Genomic DNA, 20,087 nt, shown 5'->3' with positions numbered 1-20,087 from the left:
TCTCACTTCTTTCACTTAGCATAATGCTTCTGAGATTTGTTCATATTATTGCATGCATCAATAGTTCAGTCCTTCTTGCTGAGTATTATATTCCACTGTATAGCTATACCACGATTTGTTCATCCATTCACCTATTGTTGACATTTGAGTCATTTCTAGTTTGGGCTACTATGAAGAAAACCACCAAGAACATTCAAGTACACGTTATATGTGGACTTATGTTTTCACAGGAGTGGATTTGCTGGGTTATATGATAAATATATGATTAAATTTATAAGAAACTGACAGTTTTGTAAGTGAACTTTCAATTGTGTAGTTCCATCAGCCTCATGTGAGAGATCTAGCTCTTCTCATCCTCACCAACTATTGGTATGGTCAGTCTTTTTAATTTTGATCATTACAACAGGTAAGTAATGGAATCTCATTATGAATTAAATTTGTATTTCCTTTGTGGCTAATGATGTACTGAATATCATTTCAAAGGCCATTCATATATTTTCACTGGTGAACTATCAACAATTCTTGATAATTTTTTATTGGGTTTTAAGAGTTCTTTCAATATTCTGGATATAGCCTTTATTAGATACGTTTCACAAATATTTTCTCCCAGTTTATGGTTTGTCATTTCCTTCTTACCAAAGAACAAAAATTTTAACTTTCGATGAAGTCTAATTTATCAACTAATTTTAAGGTTCATGCTTATTAAATGTAATCTAAGAAATCCCTATATATAAATAATAGTTTTACTATCCTTCCCTGATATTCCCATCTCAGTCATTTCCGATCTGTTTTTATTAATTTTTCTTCAGGTTCTTTGCATATTTGGTAACTTTTTATTGAATGCCATTTTGAAGTGGCATATTGAAATTCCATTGAACTTTGTAGGCTTGAATTTTGTTGTGCTATTTGAAAAGTAGAATTAGCTTTGTCCTTTCAAGGCTTTATTTTAAGGTTTTTTTTGTTTTGTTTTGTTTTTGAGACAGAGTCTCACTCTGTCGTCAGGCTGGAGTGCACTAGTGTGATCTCAGCTCACTGCAACCTCTATCTCCCTGGGTTCAAGCGATTCTCCTACCTCAGCCTCCCAAGTAGCTGGGACTACAGGAACACGTCACCACACCCAGCTAATTTTTGTATTTTTAGTAGAGACAGGGTTTCACTATGTTGGCCAAGATGGTCTCGATCTCGACCTCATGATCTGCCCACCTAAGCCTCCCAAAGTGCTCGGATTATAGGCATGAGCCACTGTGCCTGACGTTGTTTTAAGCTTTTTAATGTCAGGTACAGAACAACCTTCAGCCTAGAAATAATTTAGCCCCATTATCAAGGTAATACTTTTCTGAAAATTCTAGCAAATGCCTATATGTTATATCATCTCTCCACTCTTTATGGTGGGGATACAAACTATCACTAACCTTGCATGATTTTTGAAAACTGTTTTACATTTTGTTTTCCAGTGAGGCTTCCCATCTCTCTGAACTAGCCCCAAACTTGTGTGGGTTCACTCCTCACATACACAGATCACAATTTAGCCAAAATTTCCAGGGAACCCCTACATCAATTTCCAGAACTTTCTCCCCGTGCAGTTTTCTTTCTGATATTCTGTCCTGCAAATTTTAGCCATCTAGGCCTCCCTGAACTTCAATTTCAGTCTCCAGAACTCAGTGACACTACTGGGCTTTGTTTGGGCTCCCATTGCCTGCATTGCAACCCAGAAACTACCTCTAGGCAGTAAGCAGGGGTAATTATAGAGCTGACCTCATTTGTTTCGCTTTTCTTTGTTCAACTGCATGTTGTTCAATGTCTAAAAAGAGTTGTTTCACCTATGTCTTAGTTTTAAACAGTGAAATGGCTATTTCTACAGCAGTTAATCCTTCATGGGTAGAATTAGAAGTCCACTAAATGCCAAATATTTGAACTTGTATGTCTTAATCACAGTGCTGATAAATGGCCTTTGGTTGTATATTAAAATGAAACTAAACAGAATTCTACATTATTTGCTTATAACAACCAAAGAACTTGTATTTTAAAATGAGTTTACTACTTAATAAAGATTGCCAAAGCTTATAAGCCTGAGAACAGTAGTGCCAAGACCAACAATTTTCAATGGAGCTTATGTCTGAATCTCCTGTAAAACTTAAAATTTCAGATACCTGCCTTTACACCATTAAATCAAAACTTTAGGAGTCCAGGCATATATGTTTTTTTAAAAGCTCCTTATGTGGTTCTGATATTCCTTATTAAGAACTATTATTCACTACTTTTCTAGACAATATTATTACAATTTGAGTAAATAAATTATAGTTGGCCCTTAAACAACACGGATTTGAACTGCATAGGTTCACTTATATGTGGATTTTCTTCTGCCTCTGCCACTAAGACAGCAAAACCAACCTTCCTTTTCCTCTTCCTCTTCAGCCTACTCAACATGAAGACAGCAAGAAGGATGAGGACCTTTATGATGATCCACTTCCACTTAGTAAGTAGTAAATATATTTTCTTTTGCTTATAATTTTCTAAGTAACATTTTTTTCTCTAGCTTACTTTACTGTAAGAGTACAGTATAAAGTACATATACCATAAAGAATAAGTGTTAATTGACTATGTTTTTGGTAAGGCTGCCTATCAATAGTAGGCTGTGGGCAGTTAAGTTTTGAGGGAGTTGAAAGTTGGTTGTGGGTTTTCAACTGCACAGGGGCTTTGGCATGCCTACGTTGTTCAAGGGTCGACTATAATTACCAAAAGATGTAACTGATATATCTATCTTTCTATGCCACACACAAAATTTGAAAAAAATTGTCATAATAAAAAGACAAGCACATTTTTATCACTAGTTATACAAAACTACTGTGAATAATCTACAAAAAAAATATAGCAACTATGCATTAGTCAAAAAGGATAATCTCTGACACACAGATCACTGATAGTTACATATTTGTATACTAACATTCATTAGTCAGTTTATTATTATTCTGGAAATGGACTAATTTAAAAGTTGGCTTCAAAATAAGCCAGTTTCAAGAGTAAAAAAAGAAAGTTTGAACTTGATGATGCCAGCATCATTATGTTCATTACTATTTTGCATAATAATTATATCATCCTTTTGAGTATTAATATCAACATATTATTTATTACCAAAAAGTAAAAATCACAGTAATTATTTCAGTTAAATAAAGTGTCACTTACCTCTTTCACATTTGCATCATCAAAAAAAACCCATTTGGAACTTTTGGTGTGAAATGCAAAGGCACAATAATGTCGGCTGGTGTAGCAGATCATACCAACAAGGAGAAGTTCACTATTTTTGGCATTTTCATCAGTAACCCTATAAAAAAGCTGTTTAAAAAATTAGTAATGTATACTTAACACTATATCTTTTTTAAAATGAGGAATAATTAGATTAATCATGTATTTGGCTCATGAAATATTTCTCATGCATACTGCCCCACTCCAATATTATGATATTGTTACTCAAAGGCACCACTGTTAACATAATTGCTACTTTTAATTTGTTCATAGAAACATTAAGACCAATAAAACAAATTCACTACTAATTAGTAATAGAGTATCTCTAATGATACATGACTGAAACTTTTCATAAAGAAATTCAAAATATGAGATAAATTCCACATTTCTGGTAATTTTTGAATCACATATTCCAATGTTCATTAAAAATATCTAAAAGATATTTATCTAAAACTTTAATTGTAACAATTCAAAATATATTAAGAAAGTTACAAGCATATCAAGAGATCATGGCCAGGCATGGTGGCTCACACCTTTAATCCCAGCACTTTGGAAAGCGAAGACAGGTGGATCAACTTGAAGCCAGGAGTTTGAGACCAGCCTGGCTAACATAGTGAAACCCCTCTCTTCTAAAAACACAAAAAATTAGCTGAGTGTGGTGGTGCATGGCTGTAATCCCAGTTACTTGGGAGATTAAAGCATGAGAATTGCTTGAGTCTGGGAGGTGGAGGTTGTAGTGAGCCAAGATTGTGCCAATGCACTGCAGCCTGGGCAACACAGCAAGACTGTGTCAAAAAATTAAAAAGAGAGAGAGAGAGAGAGAGACTTCAGTGCTTTAGATGAATTTTAAATCTTAAAACCTTTCTAAGTTAACAATATTTATATTTACAATCATGGCCATATATAAAAAATCATCTATCATCATCATTTTAGACTGAAAGAAGCAAAAGTCATAAGACAGTTTAGTTTATAATTGAAAGCCATTCCTAGCTTTTGTAATAAAGACATTCCAGTTAGCCTGATTTGATTAAACTTGTCTTTATCAGATAAAACATCAGAATAGTATTATTTTATTCAGAAAAAAAAATTAGTTTTGAAATCAAAATAAGTGTATCATAATATATATCAAGATGTTTTAGAAGAATATGAAAATAAAAAAGAGAGGAATGAAAATAGTTAAGATACCCCAGGAAGATAAAGATGTGTTGCTAGATTCCGTACAACATCTTCGGTCAAGTCAGAATGCTCAGAGTCCCAGACTAAACCAATTGTAACAATCTCTGGGCAATTCATTAAAACACGGCGAATTTTTATTTTTTGGCCACAGTTACTCTACAGAAAAACACAAAAGTCAAATTTTAAAATTATGAAAACAGATAAATCATATGCAAAGCCTTACACAGTTTAATAATTATATATTATATAACAATTTTAACACATATCTGCAATTTATTCAGTATACTAAAAATTGACTTCTCACAAGCTGTCTTAATTATTGATTAAACAAGAAGTTTATTTTAAATAAAAGTATTCTTTGATATTTGTGTAAATCTGTTAAAAAAACAAATTCAACCTTAAAAGCAGAAATAAAACCCTTGAGTCATTAACAATATTAGATGAGAAAAGAGTATCATTCATCAAATTACTGAAAAAAAGAAACTTTATCTTTAATCAAATGATACATTTCAGAACTCTGAAAACAATTAACATATGCTACCTTAAAACCTTCACAAACTTTACAGTGTTTAAAGAAATCAATATTTACATGATAATATCTGAATGTCTATTTTCAAATTTACAAAACCAGAAGCATCTAATATTCTCCAAAGTATACTTACAGGACATTTCCTATAGTCATCCGTTGTATTTGCTGCTTGTAGCAATTCTGCAAACATTTCAGGTTTAAAGCGTTCATGCCTTTCCAACATTCTTTCAACTTCATTGCTACGAAAAAAGAAACAATCCCAAATCTGGCCTATGAACTTAAAACTTTAATAAACTACATACGAAAAATATTGTCAGTTTAGACATGCGTCATTTTTTCTAAGACATGACCATGACTTTAAAATTAACCATAAAGTACCTTTCCATAAAGTGAAAAATTATTAAATTTGGCAAGTATATGATGAAAACACTTAGCTCAAATAAAGACAACAAAGTGACAAAATTATACTTTTGTTTGGAACTAGATGAATGAGGCTAAGATGCTCTGTCTGAAGGTAGTTCTAAAGCAAATGTTTCTTTTGTATTATTGATTAATAAGTAGAAGCTGAAGTTTAAACCCTACCCTAACAAGAACAAAACTGTAGGAAAGGCTCGCTCTCTGGCCCAAAGTTCCTAGAAGCAAAATTACCAATTTCAGCTAGGAGAAGGTCCTTTGCTGATTAAATGCAGAAGTCACAAGCCAAGTTTTTAAAGCCAGACTTACGCCTTTTGTTTTTATTATGAATACTACTCTTTTTTTTGAGATGGGGTCTTGCTCTATCGCCCAGGCTGGAATGCAATGGTACAATCTCAACTCACTGCAACCTCTGCCTCCTGCTTCAAGTGATTCTCATGCCTCAGCCTCCAGAGGAGCTGGGATTACAGGCACGTGCCACCACACCTGGCTAACTTTTGTATTTTTAGTAGAGATGGAGTTTCACGATGTTGCCCAGGCTGGTCTTGAACTCCTGACCTCAGGTGAGGAGCTCCAACTGCCTTGACCTCCCAAAGTGCTGGGATTACAGGCATGAGCCACTGCGCCCAGCCAGAATACTAATCATTTTATTAGAGCCCAGGCAGGCCTTTTAATACACTACAGGGTAACTGTGATACTTTTTTATTCAACCTCCTTAAAAGACATATTTTACATATAGGGCATTAAGTAACTAATATGGCTTGGCTGTGTCCCTACCCAAATCTCATCTTGAATTGTAGCTCCCATAATTCTCGTGTTGTGGGAGGGGCCTAGTTAGAGGCAATTGAATTATGGGGGCTGTTCTCCCATACTGCTCTGGTGGTAGTGAGTAAGTCTCACAAGATCTGATGGTTTCATAAGGGGAAAACCCTTTCATTTGGCTCTCATCTTCTCTTGCCTGCCACCATGTAAGATGTGACTTTGCTCCTCCTTACCTTCTGCCATGATCCACATGGAACTGTGAATCAATTAAACCTCTTTACTTTATAAATTGCCCAGTCTTGAGTATGTCTTTATTAGCAGCGTGAGAACAGACTAATACTTAAACAACTATTTAAACATTTCCAAAAAGGAATGTAATGTAAGTTGAAACACTTACTAGTTTCCATTCTAGATACTCTGGTCATACTTAACAGAAATGTAACTATTCTAGAGCTGGATATATTTTACAGTTCAATAGTTTAAATAATCTATAAGTATTTGGTAGCAACTAAATGTACCTCTCCAAAACACTTCACGAGTACACTAGAAAGCCCAAAATCTGATAAGCTCATTCAAATTGCATATACTGGTTTTACGAAACTGACAGCATTAGAGTAGTTGTTAGCCAAACAAATTTTGAAGTCAGACAGATCTGGGTTTCAATCTTAATTCATCTACTTACTAAATTAATCTCATTAAACCTATTTCTTCATCAACAAAATAGAATTTTGGTTAAGATTAAAAGTGGCAATTTACATAAAGCCTGGAACATGGTAAGCATTCAATAACTGGTATTCAACACTTATTACAAATACAAATAAGGATATTATAATTAGAATTCAGTGTGCACTCCTACAACTTACAATGTTTACTAAGCAGAGAATAATGTGAATCTAATTCTTATTATCTAACGTTCTGCCTCAGAACACTGTCATTTCATTCAAGAGTTTTAAAGTAGAATTAAAAATTTAGTTTTTAACTGATTGCCTATCTTTGTTCAAACACCATCCTGCTTTTCATAGAAATTTTTTTAAATGACTGCAATTTGACTGAAATTTAGGAATGTTTCTCTAAATCAATGTTTTTTAGTTGTCTGTAAACGTAAGAAAAATAGTAAACACATCCAAATAACCAAATTATTATTTAATAATCATTATGAAACGTTTTATACCCAATAAAGACAGGAAGATGACTATGAAATGGATGAACACAACATTCACTTTGCACACTGACATAAATATTGGCAGCATTTATCAACTAACTGTTGCACTAACATATTCTGACTGATGATTATTGATCCACATTATGTCTTTTGTATTAAAATGTATGCAAATGTTTATGATCTTACTCAATGTTTACCACATGCCAAATATTTATACTTTCAAATACCTGTTGGAAAGTATTCAAAGATCATTATGTAAGGTCTAGAGATAACTTTTAGATCCTTAACTGGCTAATCTTTCATGGACAAAAAGGGAGAAAGTGAGTGGGCAGGTGAGCAGGCAAGCAAATTTTTATTTAAGGTGAATGTTGAGGCCTCAAATACAATAATCTGAGAATTATGCTTACATTTTTCTTTCTTCTCTCTTACCCTAGCTTTTATCACCAGAAAGGGACATAGTGGAGCTGACAGAAAATATAGCTATTACAAACAGAACATCTCATAAATGAAGAAACCATGTATAGTTCCCTTTAACATTCAGTTTATCATTTTATGCTTCCTTTTACATTTCTAAAATTTGCTATAAATAGATACAAATTTTAACTAGCATTATGTACACTTCACTAAGTAACACATATATTGGCTACATTACAAACATCCAATTGAGATAGACATCACTTTATATATCTCACAGCAGCATATTTGGTAGCCTTAGACAGAGAGAGGAAATTTATGTATGCTACAGTTTTATAAAATAAGTACTCGATCTGCTTAAATATGTTATTACATCTTTGGTAAGCAGGTTTTAACAGGTTCTTACCATAAGGCTGTTGTAGAAATGTATCGCACAAATTCTGTAAAAGGTAGAGGATCTGATGATGCTCCACAGCTACGACACACACACTATATAGGTAAAAACATATGTTTAATCTATCAGTCATAAAACAGAACTATAATGTCTAAAAAATAACTAAGCCGTCTCACCTGTTCATACAGAGTCATGGCAAACTTCTGGTGAGTGATACAAGATTTAGAGGTACACATGTCTGCATCTCTGCTTGGCACTATGTGAAAATGAATCCTCTCCAATATATTTTCCTAATTTAAAAATAAAATAGATAAATGAGTTATTGATCTTGCAGGGAACACATCAAAATAGAACTCTTTACTTGAAGATTTTCCAAAGTGTAAATTTAAAAGTGTCATACATATTGCTAGCTTTTCAGCTTTCCTCTCTAATCAATACCTTAATTGAATATTCAATTATTCACCTTTTATAGCACTAGCTTAAATTAAATGTTGTTTTATGAAAGAAGCGTTGTAATGTAACATGATCTTTAATAAATTTATTTTTAATCCTTCTAAAAATCAACCCATGGTGACTGACATCTAGAATTTAATGTTAGAAAATAGTTTCCTGTGTTCCCAATATTCTCAAATTAAGAAAAATCAGCTTAAAAAAAATCCTATTTGAATCATCTAGGCAGTCTGTATAAATAACAGCAAAATAAAGGCTCTATATCTACACTAACACCATAATGGAGACAATGTACTCTGCAATGAATTTCATATAAATGTTGATTTACAATATAGATCAATAAGGGGTAGTTATTTCTTTAACAGAATTCTTTTTACCGAAGCTTAACCAATGAATTCTATTAATTAGCTAACTTCCCTCTCCTCTGCGCCAGGATATTTAAAACCATTTAATAATTTAAGCCTAGATTTCTAGACATTTTGTGAATTATCACATCATGTATTAGAACAATTCATTTAAGTGAAAGTAAAACTACAGAGTTTAGCATTGTTCAAAATAAATTTTTTAAGTAAAAAATCAATTATAAACAGAAGAAACATGGAAATTATATTTCATTACTGTGTGTGGCAATATTCACATTTTAATCAACATGCAAGTGTGCTAGGCCAGGTGCTGGTCAATGAGCTTTTCATCTAAGGAAATCATGAAGATGCTTCTTTAAAAAAAGGTGATTAATAATATACAAATGCCAAATGAATTCTACTGATAGTAAATTCTAGAGGGAATGGGTTGGGTGGTTTGGTCAAACCAAACATAAGTCTATGTTATCTGGTAGGCATAGACTTAGTTTGAACCTTGACAAAATGATAGATTTTTAAAGTTTTGAGTATTTCAGGAACTTGAGCAAAAGCTGCTAATAGAACAGGCTTTCATATAAGAAATATAAGCAAGAATATAAAAATAAACATGAGGTACTGAATGGAATAATCTCGCTAGGAAGAAAAATCCAGAGATGAAGCACCAAGGGAAGGTGGAATTTAATCATAAAGGGCCTTAAATATTAGAATAAAAAGTCTACATTTGAATCATGGAAATATTTGAAGAGTAAGCATTAACCTGAATAAAATTATATTAACATGGCGGCTATTAAAAAAAATAGGCCACAAATAAACAGGCTGAATGCACACCAGTAGTAGGCTTAAATATGCTGAACTGGAAGAAGTTGTGGTAGGGAATTAATATGGAAAGAAAAAACTTTTGAAACGGGTTATGATGAAAGAATTTACAGAATTTGCTGACTAGAAATAAGAACAAGAGAGAAGAAATGGCTACAACTTAATTATAGGTGACATCAATATTACTGAGACATTTAATAATTAGCATACATATTTTATATGTATAAAGTATGTACCTGATCAAAAGAATGCTCTACTTACTACTATGGTGGTAACAGAGCCTCAGAACATCACCCTCAGTGATTCTCAACCTGGAATGTGGGTAACAGAACTGTTGCCCCTGTTAACTTCCCACCAAATCCCCTTCTCTCTCAATGATAATCATTGCATGTAATGAAAAATATTCCTGCTAGGAATGTGCCGCATATGTGAACCCTGTAGAGGCAGAACACTGATTTAAGTGATATCGTTTATATTCAGCAAAGCTTATTGCTCCAATTAAGTTTTAAAATATTCTAGTAGCCTAAGAATAAAAATTAGAGCAACACAAATCATCAAAACCAAAAGTACAACACAAAAGACAGATGGATTGAAGTTGAGCTTGAAGGATGGGTAAGATACAGATCTACTGGCTGGTTCTGACAGTCTTCTATTGTTCTAAATTTTTGTTTCATTTGTCTCAACATTTGTTCTATCTAAGGAATGAAAATGACTATTCTGATTTCTTAAGGAATATCAGAAATACTTACAAAGCATTCTGCAGCATCATCCATAAGGCCAAGTTGAAATCGCTGCTCATCTTTGAAGCTTTCTGCAAGAGCATGCCTTATGTTATCTGAGGGAAGTGCTTTTTCTCGACTGTGTTGGAACTGTGCAAATATTGTCTGGGAATCAACGAGAAAATCAGTAAGTTTTATGCCAGCTTTAAAAACATTTCAGTAATTTCATTATAACACAGAGAAACTCAAAACACTACATATACTTAGAAAATAATACAGAAGTCTTTTGTTCTAAAATTTCATGAAAAACCAATTATTTGTATAATCAAGTGTGGAAATATTTACACCAGCCTCTAAATTAAATGTTAGGGGACACAAGAATTCAACATATAGGGTTCCCAGGTCCCACTCTCAGAGATTCTGACTAAGTCTTAGGTGAGGCTCATTTATAAATTAATCCCCAGATGATTCTGATGCAGGTTGTTTAAGGAACAGAGTTTTGAGATTTAAGTTGCTTTAAATCTAAAAATATACAATAGGAATTAGAATTATGCTGAACAAAATAAACATATAATCACATAAAAAATTAGAATACACTAGTCTTAAAAAAAAAAAAAAAAAAAAAAAAAAATAAAAAAAAAAAAAAAAAAAAAAGTAACCTAAAGGAACTTTACAATTTCTAAAAAATTTTCTACTAGGGTCTTAAGAATACCTCCGAAAATGACAAATTTTGATTTAAAAATTAGACACTTTAACAGAATGACAACTTCCCACTATTATTTGACTAAACTTACTTTTTAAAAATGCAAATGTACAGCTTACAAGAAGATTCAGAAAAAAGATAACTTTTAACTTTTAAGAAAAGGTCCTACCACCCCCAAGTTATCAGTTTTCTCAACTGGTTGAATATTACAGGTTGAATATCCCCAAATCAAAAATCTGAAATCCAAAATGCTCCAAAATCTGAAACTTTTTGAGCACTGACATAATGCTTAAAGAAAATGCTTTTAAATTTGATGCTCAATCAGTAAATATATAAATGCAAATATTCCAAAATCCAAAAAAAAAACTAAAATCCAAAACACTGCTGGTCCTGAGCATTTCAGACAAGGAATACCCAACCTGTATTTCTAATAAACTAATTTCTTAAGTTTCTAAACTTAAGAAACTGGAAACATCATTCAGTTTCTAATCTAAACCTAAGAAACTGGAAACATGGGATTATAGTGGTTAGATTTTCAATTTTCCTTACTAAGCTTAAGCAAGAAAAAAAACATTTTAATAAATACCAATTTTATGACAATCATTTTACATGGAAGAAAGTAGGGAAAAAAGTATTCAATGACACCCCACCAAGAAGTATTGGTCACATTCAGTCCTATGTTAGCTCAAGGGGTCATGTCATCTCAAAAAAAATATTTTTAAGATCAACATACAAGGAAAACATTTCAAGAATCTGTTTCACTACTGCAAAAAATACAATTTATAAATAAGAAATTTAAAAAAAAATTTTTTTTAATTTCTGTGTGTCTACATGTGTGTGTGTTATGAATATTTTCAAGAATGTAAAAAATGAAACATTTATCTCTAAAATGTGTAACAAAATCTTAAATGATCTGGCAAAAGTTTTCAGTGGCACAAATGAGTTGCTAATATATACTGGATGCTCTGTTTCTTTGCCTTCCATTTTCCTCAGCAGAGCAGCCACAGGGATCTAGTTCAAACATTACAGCTAGTTAAAACAGACTGTATCACTCTTCCACTCAAAACAATCCCCAATCTCCCTAAATCACTCAAAGACAAAGCCACGATCCTTACAGAGGCCTATAAGGCGCTACACAATCTAAACCCCTGATCCAGTTATTTACTGCCCTGTAACTAAACCACCCCAAAATGTAGTTACTAAGAAAATACTTTTATTTTGATCACAAATCTGCAATTTGGGTAGGAACAGCATGTCTCTGCTCCACCTGAAGTCATTTTGGGCAGTTTGAACGCTGGGATCTGGAATATTTGAAGGTCACTCTTTCACGTCTGGTGATTGATGTTGGCTGTGGGCTGGGAAGTCAGCTCTAACTGTGTCCAGAATGCCTCCATGTGGTCTTTTTGCATGGCTACCTGGTTTCCTCATCATGGTGGCTCACTTCCAAGAATGAGCAACTCAAGAGACAGAGCTGGGTGAGAGCTATATTGCCTTTTCTAAGCTAACCTAACCTCAGATACCTTGCTTGCAGCCTCAGTTCTGCCATAGTCTAAGTTTTTGACAGAAATCAGTCATAAGGCTGATTTTTTTGACAGAAATCAGCCATTCAATGAATTCGATTTTGGATAAGGAAGCATGCAAAAGAATCTGCAGACATGTTTTAAAGCCACCTCAGCTACCCTCACCTCAGAGCTCATCTTCTACCAGTCTCTTCCTTGCTCACAAAGCTCCTACCACCCAGACTTCCTTGGTGTCCTTAAATATGTCAGGTATACTCACACCTCAAGGCCTTTGCAGTCGCTGTTTCTTTGTCTGCCTGGAAGGCTCTTCAAAGTCTCGATTCAAATATCAGTTTCTCTGTGAAGTTTTCCTGGCTACACAATACTCCCTATTTTGTTTACCTGATGTATTTTTCCATTGTTATAATTATTACCATCTAACATACTCTATAATATTTGGCTTTCTTATTGTCTCCTCCTCTGTAAGAACACAAGCTATATGAAACAGGAAATTTTTAGCCGTTTTGTTCACTGCTGTATCCTCAGTAACTACACTGGTACCCAGAACTCAGTAGTAGCTCAAAAAACATTTGTTAAAATGATTAAGAATAATTTCAAAATAATGAAAAAGATAATGTTCCTAACAATTTATACTACTTAGAATATTAATTTTTAACTGTCCTCATATAAAAGAAGAAAATAAAAACACAAACCTGAATAACTTATTCTTTTTTTTTTTAGACGGAGTTTCACTCATGTTACCCAGGCTGGAGTGCAATGGCGCGATCGCGGCTCACCGCAACCTCCGCCTCCTGGGTTCAGGCAATTCTCCTGCCTCAGCCTCCTGAGTAGCTGGGATTACAGGCATGCGCCACCATGCCCCAGCTAATTTTTTGTATTTTTAGTAGAGACGGGGTTTCACCATGTTGACCAGGATGGTCTCGATCTCTTGACCTCGTGATCCACCCGCCTCGGCCTCCCAAAGTGCTGGGATTACAGGCTTGAGCCACCGCGCCCGGCCCTGAATAACTTATTCTTTAAGAATTTACCTTCAAAACTGTTAATCACCTGACAGTGAACTTTAGTTACAACAAATTGACCAAATACATCAACTATCAAACTTAAATTCACCACGTATATCAACTATCAAACTTAAATTTTTGAGGGAACAATTGATAGTAATTTTTCAGAGCTATTAAAAGGTTACCTTCAATGCACAAAATATACAGGCATCTCCCTGGCAAACATGTCCAGTCAAAACCCGCAAGCTTCGTCGGAATATATCCAATTGCCATAAAACCTAAAAAACAACAAGATGTGAAGGAAAAAAACACACTGAGATTTTTCTTACTGTAACAAAAGACATATTTAGATATTTTAAAAATGGCAAAAGGCTAATAAGTAGCTTCTTTTAATTTCCTGTACATAATCAGACATACATAACCACCGGTAATAACAAGAAGTATAAAATTGCTACATGCATGTTGTACATACATAAATGTTAGATTCAGAAGATGCTCTTACTGGTGCACATGAAAAACCATGACAGGCATGGAGCAGGGAAAAACTAACTCCTCATTAAGGATTTGTTCTGAACAGGAAACATGGAAAACTAAATGGAGAAGCTGGCAGAGACATGAAAGAGGAAGTGATTATAATACTTGGAACAAATTGAATTTTTGAAAGGAAATATAATTAGACTTTAAAGCCAGAGTGTACTAAATTAGGGTCTGCACATTATGGCAAGAAAAAGGGGTAAGCAGAGGTGTGTGGCATCACTGTACACTGAACAAGAAAGGGGTACCTATATGGCAATGGGGTTACAGCATGGTAAGAAGCAGCCATTAATAAATTACCTAAATATGTACTTGCTGCAATTATCCATTTACCTTCTGCTACTAAAAGACAAAGACAAAGCAAACCCAAAAAGACTGCCACTGTAAAAACAAAGCAGTCCCGTGCTTAAAATCATTCTGAAAAACCTAAATTCTATACAATGAGGATGAGAATAGTACTTGTATCTCATAGAGTTTCTGTAAGGATTAAATAATATGTAATAATATGTAATGTTTTTAAAGCAGGGTATGGTACTCAACTGTCATGCAATGAGTACCAGCTGCTATTTGTGGCTGTTACTACTATTACAACAAACAAATAAGATCTTCATATTTTCCTATCTTTTAGTTGTGTCCTCAAATAACGTAACTAAGAAAATCTATTCATGATCTCTCCTTCTTCCCAAATAACAACAAAAAGCTAATCAAAACAAACTGGTTTTAATGTTTCCTATATTTTCAACTGCTCCATAACTAAAGGTCATTTCAGAATTTCTCTTTGAAAGTTGCATTTTCTTAAAGCATAATAGTATCAATTTTTCTGTCACAGATAACTCAGTTTTTACAAAGCACTTGATGATGTTTAATAACCTTCTTAAGTATCATGTCCTAACATATTTTTTAAAATACACTGAAATCTGTTTTACCAACAATGAAGATGATTAATGACCGCACAACTTTAGAAGTAGTACACCACTGAGGTTAATAAAATAACCTCTGAAGGCAGGTGTCTGGTTTCTAATTCTGGGTTTCCCATTTACCAACTCCTGGACTGACTTCGGCAAAATATTTTCTGGGACTCAGTTTTCTCATCAGCAAAATAAAGATAAATGTAGTACTCACCTCTTAGGGCTGTTGTAAGGATTAAATTAGGTAACATAGGTAATGTTCCAACAAGCAGTAAGAACACAATAAATGTGAGTTATTAAATAGTATGACAATATTAAATGTTATAACTTTGCACCTCTGACGTTAAAACCACACTAATATGTTATATTATACCTAATTGTACTGCTTTTGCGTTAGATAAAAGTTTAAAATGTTCAGCTAAAATAGAATACCCTCTAAAATCTGTTTATAAAGTTAATGAAGTCTTCCAAATGTAACCAAAATATTTTCTGTGATTACAAAAATTCTCAGTTACACTGGCTCAAACTACAAAATGTTTTATGTTATTTCTTTAAAGTTCCTGTACATTACTGTCTTTAACATAATAGTACAGAGGCTACTTTAACAAATTCCTGTCACTAAATAATTATCCTAATTATAGTTAATCCTCATCCATTTTATTTTATTTTGTTTTATTTATTTTTTAGATGGAGTCTCACTCTGTTGCCCAGGCTGGAGTACAGTGGTGCTATCTTGGCTCACTGCAACCTCCACCTCCGGGGTTCAAAGCAATTCTCCTGCCTCAGCTTCCTGAGTAGCTAGAACTACAGGCACCTGCCACCACAGCCAGCTAACTTTTGTATTTTTGGTAGAGATGGGATTTTACCATATTGGCCAGACTGGTCTCAAACTCGTGACCTCAAGTGATCCACCTGCCTTGGCCTCCCAAAGTGCTAGGATTACAGGTATAAGCCACCATTCCCAGTCCCATTTCATTTTAAAATGTTGACTATATTCTAGCACTTATTTTTTAAAAATTAAGGTTAAAGCTAGTTGCTGAACTAATTTGTTTTTAGCAATATACACCTTTTCATTATTTGCATGTAGCAATTAAAACAGTGCCTAACAAAACTGATTTAGTTATTTTTGAATATTTATACATATTTCTTATATGATTATTCCTAAAAGATCAATACATATCTAGACACACATTATATAAAGAAATATAAACCCTTCATCATACATTCTTTACTTGAAAATACTGTAAGAAATAGCTTACATATTAATGAGAAATGGCATATAAATTCATTTTTCTTAGACCCAAACACTTTAGTGTCTGTGTTTAGTAATTTCTTACAAGACATATTCTACAATTTATTTCTCAGCAGTTTAAAAAAGTATTCATCAAATTGCATATCAACATTTGTATTCTGAATTTTTAAAAAGAAAGTCAGGTCTTATCTAATAGAAAATCCATTTGAATAGTTGTTTTGTCAGGGAGAATTGGCTTTGTGAGTTAGTTTATATGGCAGACATCAAAAGGCCAGCAGATCCCCCAAAGCTGCTAGAGTTGGCAGGGCAGAGTACTGCAGAGTTACATCAGGGATCAGTAGAGGACCCCACTCCAGTATTTGGATGTTTACTATGAGGAAACTGTCTGAGGCATGGGAAAGAAACGCCCAAAAAGATTGAGGGAAGAGTGCACAGAGCTCACACAGGCCCAAGATAGTGCCTATTCCTGAACCAAAGTAGAAAACTTCAAAATTTACAAAACAATGGTTGAAGAAACAGAGTCTCAAGAGCTGAAAAATTAACTCAAGAATAAACACAGCTCTGTCCCGCCTAACAAAGTTTAAAAGTAAAATGATCAAATTGCTTCCAAATAAACTCTGTCCTAGAACAAAGTTCAAGATTTTTTTTAGGAATATAAAAATATCCATAACCTGACAAGGTAAAACTTGTCTGACATCCAAAAACATGAAAGAGATTTTAAGAAGACCAAAATCAAACTTCTCAAAGTGAAAACTACAATGTCTAAGACAAAAAGTACACTGGATGGGACTAATAGCATATAGGTAATGCAAAGGAAAAGATTAATGAACTTGAAGATGTACTAATAGAAACCACACAAAATAAAACACAAAGAGAAAATAAGACTTGAGAAAGAAAATAAAGAGAGCATCAGTGAGATCTGGAAAAACTGGACAACTTCAGGCAATCCACTACATATGTAACTGGAAAACCCCAAAGGAGGGAAGAGACAGAAAAATTATTTGAAGACACAACAAAGTATTTCCAAATTTGATTTAAATCCAAAACCCACAGATCCAAGATGCTCAACAAACCCAAACACAAAGAAACGTGGAGAAACCTATATCAGGAAACATCATTAAATTGCTTTAAGCCAATGATAAGGAGAAAATCTTAAAAGCGGTCAGAGAAAAAGAACAAATTACATACAGAAAAACAAAGATCAGAATCTTAGATTTTTCATTAGAATAATGCAAGCTAAAACACTGAGAAGCAAAATCTTTAAAGTACTGAAAGAAAAATGTCAACTTAGACCCCTTTAACAAGATAAAAATACCTTTCAAAAACAAAAGTGGAATGCAGATCTTTTTCAGGCATACAAAAGGTGAAAGAATTCATCACCAATAAACCTGTATTACAAGAAAAATCCTTCAAGCCAAAGAAAAGAATATCAGATGGAATGCGATTTATGCAAAAAAGTGATGAGCACCAGAAATGGCAACTTGGTAGATAAGTATAAGTAAATAGTCTTCATGGTAAAGGTCAGTGGAATGCTCATTTAAAGAAAAAAAAATACATCACCATAGGAATACTTCTCCATGTTCTAACCCATTTAAGTTTCCTTACTCCAAATTGTCACCTGTTCTGTGTTTTGTTTCCCTGAACTATAGTATTTTGGGTGCCAATGAAAAGGACAGAAACAGAGGGGAAAACAAAAGTGAAAAAGAAAAAGGGGTAAACAAAAAAATATCTGAAATGCCAGAAACCCTTTCTCACAGCCTGATTCAATCAAAAGCATTTAATTCCAGGTCTTTTGGTATCTAATACTTCACTATATCCAGTGCCATTGAATAAATATTTTTCTGCATTTGTGACAGTAATGTCAGTGGGATCTTTGAGCCAGGGCAGAACACTACTATTTAAGTATCCTAAAGTAAATTACCATGAATGTTTTCTTAATACCAACTGCTTCTCTTTCCCTGGGTGAGTTAGAGAACGTTCAAGTTTGGCATCTGTTTCGGGTAAAGGGTAACTGAGAACATAGCTCTGAGTCAGATGTCTGTGCACTTAATACATTCTACATTTATCTGTCAAATGATCTAATCAACCAATATTTTTCTCCATTATTTTTCAAAAGAAAATACATATGAAAAGTGAATCATTACATATGAATTCTTTCATGGTATATTCTAAGCTCAATAGAAAAAATTATCAATATTCTAAATCTTCCTCATCTTTAGTGCTCTACAATGGTCAGAAGGACATAGGATCTACAAAATCTATGACTGCTGAATAAAAACTATATTATGCATAAGAAAGTGTATCATTGTCTAAGGCAGAAAAGCAGGTTAATTAAAAGATTTTCAACAAGAATTGAAGCAAAACAGATTATCCTTCAATTTACCCAAAACAGTGTAGCCCAAATGCTGATTCTGCAGAGATAATTTAAGGACCACAGTGAAAGGTGAAGGAAGTTTGAGTACTGAGATAAAAAAAACCTCTGCATTCTCATTTCAATCCAAGCAGCTTATGTCTTTTTATTCTATCTACAGATATCCATATACTGAATTTTTTTAAAGGGAGGGGTGTTAGCTGACTAAAACAAAAATGTTTATGTATCTTAGAAAAATATTAATTTACTAAACATTTTAAATAAGATTTATATCATAGTGATACATCAATCTGTTGAAACCATTTCCATTTATTATAAAAATCGAAATGACCAGCCAAAACATTTTTGTTCCCATTAAAAGTTATATTAAAAAGTCATTCTAGTTTATAATTTTATTTTTAATTTATGAGCTAAAGAAGCATTAAACAAAGGATTTTCTGAGAAGTATTTTTTTTTAATGAAGTAATTATGGTCTCACCTGTACAGCACTATTAAGAAAGCAGCTGTTTTGTCCTGGTTCATTTAACAAGCCTTTGGTAGGGGCTAGCGATAGCATGCTTCCAGGCTGATAAACTTTTCCAAGGTTGCCACCAGGTTTCCGTAAGAACTTTACCCATGCCATTTTCAAGCAACTTTGTTTGCATTTAGGCTAAAAACTGTACACTTTTATGTAATATTTTAGATAATAAAATGGATGTCTTGAATTGTCCACTTAAATCCACTGCAGTCTATTTTAATAACGTAAGTTTCCAAGTCCATATCTTTCCTGATGTTACAAACTCGTGAAGACTTTGACAAGTAACAATAGGGCACATAAACATTGAAGTTCTAAGCACTAAAAAAGAAAGCTATTTTAAACAAGGCCTTAAAGATGGTTATATGTGTTAAATTTTATGAGAGCTGTATAAGGTCAACATGAAAACAATTTTTTTTAATGGCTAAAAATACTGATGAACAAATCATCTCCTTTAATGTATAAGCCATTTGTCTTAATGCATTAAAATATATATGTTAATAACACAAAAAGATGTAGAGTTGGCATTTGGCATGATTCCTTTGGTTGGTTGTTTTCCTTATATTTTTTTAACAAGAAAGTTTTCTCTCTCTTTCCCAGGTGAAGTTATGAAAGGTGACTCCATATCTCATATCAATGTGACCTCAAGGCAAATCTACAAAAAAGAAGAAAAAAAGTTTAAATAAAAGCAAATGCAATAAGAAAATTTTTACTTTACTATTTGAACACAAATATTGAATATGGAATTAAAACTCATCATATAAAGGATTAGAATGATAGCATTTTAATATATATTTTTAAATGTTTCATCATTTACCTTTTTAAAATACATATGTGACATCAATC

General features: G+C 33.3%; 1 protein-coding gene and 1 long non-coding RNA gene across 6 annotated transcripts in view; one reads left to right on the top strand and one right to left on the bottom strand.

Annotated features, from left to right (window-relative positions):
• The window catches only part of USP53 (ubiquitin specific peptidase 53), a 67,581-nt gene that overhangs the window by 25,288 nt on the left and 22,206 nt on the right, over nucleotides 1-20,087 (bottom strand). For all 5 annotated transcript variants that reach the window (XM_037727501.1, XM_017497561.2, XM_017497562.2 and 2 more), the window contains 8 exons: nucleotides 19,206-19,896; nucleotides 13,848-13,940; nucleotides 10,469-10,603; nucleotides 8,271-8,384; nucleotides 8,107-8,189; nucleotides 5,082-5,187; nucleotides 4,429-4,575; nucleotides 3,184-3,333 (listed from right to left, as the gene is read on the bottom strand). In XM_037727501.1, coding sequence (XP_037583429.1) covers nucleotides 3,184-3,333; nucleotides 4,429-4,575; nucleotides 5,082-5,187; nucleotides 8,107-8,189; nucleotides 8,271-8,384; nucleotides 10,469-10,603; nucleotides 13,848-13,940; nucleotides 19,206-19,349 — 972 coding nt within the window. In that variant the 5' untranslated portion in view covers nucleotides 19,350-19,896. The remainder of the gene's footprint in view (nucleotides 1-3,183; nucleotides 3,334-4,428; nucleotides 4,576-5,081; nucleotides 5,188-8,106; nucleotides 8,190-8,270; nucleotides 8,385-10,468; nucleotides 10,604-13,847; nucleotides 13,941-19,205; nucleotides 19,897-20,087) is intronic.
• LOC108281863 lies at nucleotides 1,433-19,262 on the top strand. The gene is made up of 4 exons (XR_001816178.2): nucleotides 1,433-2,476; nucleotides 7,721-7,804; nucleotides 10,420-10,625; nucleotides 17,698-19,262. It is a non-coding gene; the product is annotated as an uncharacterized LOC108281863 (long non-coding RNA).

The sequence above is a fragment of the Cebus imitator genome, unplaced genomic scaffold, assembly GCF_001604975.1.
Source record: "Cebus imitator isolate Cc_AM_T3 unplaced genomic scaffold, Cebus_imitator-1.0 Scaffold233, whole genome shotgun sequence".
Classification (NCBI taxonomy): domain Eukaryota; kingdom Metazoa; phylum Chordata; class Mammalia; order Primates; family Cebidae; genus Cebus; species Cebus imitator.
Note: the sequence above shows the minus strand (reverse complement) of the source record. Positions and strands in the feature narration are given on the sequence as shown.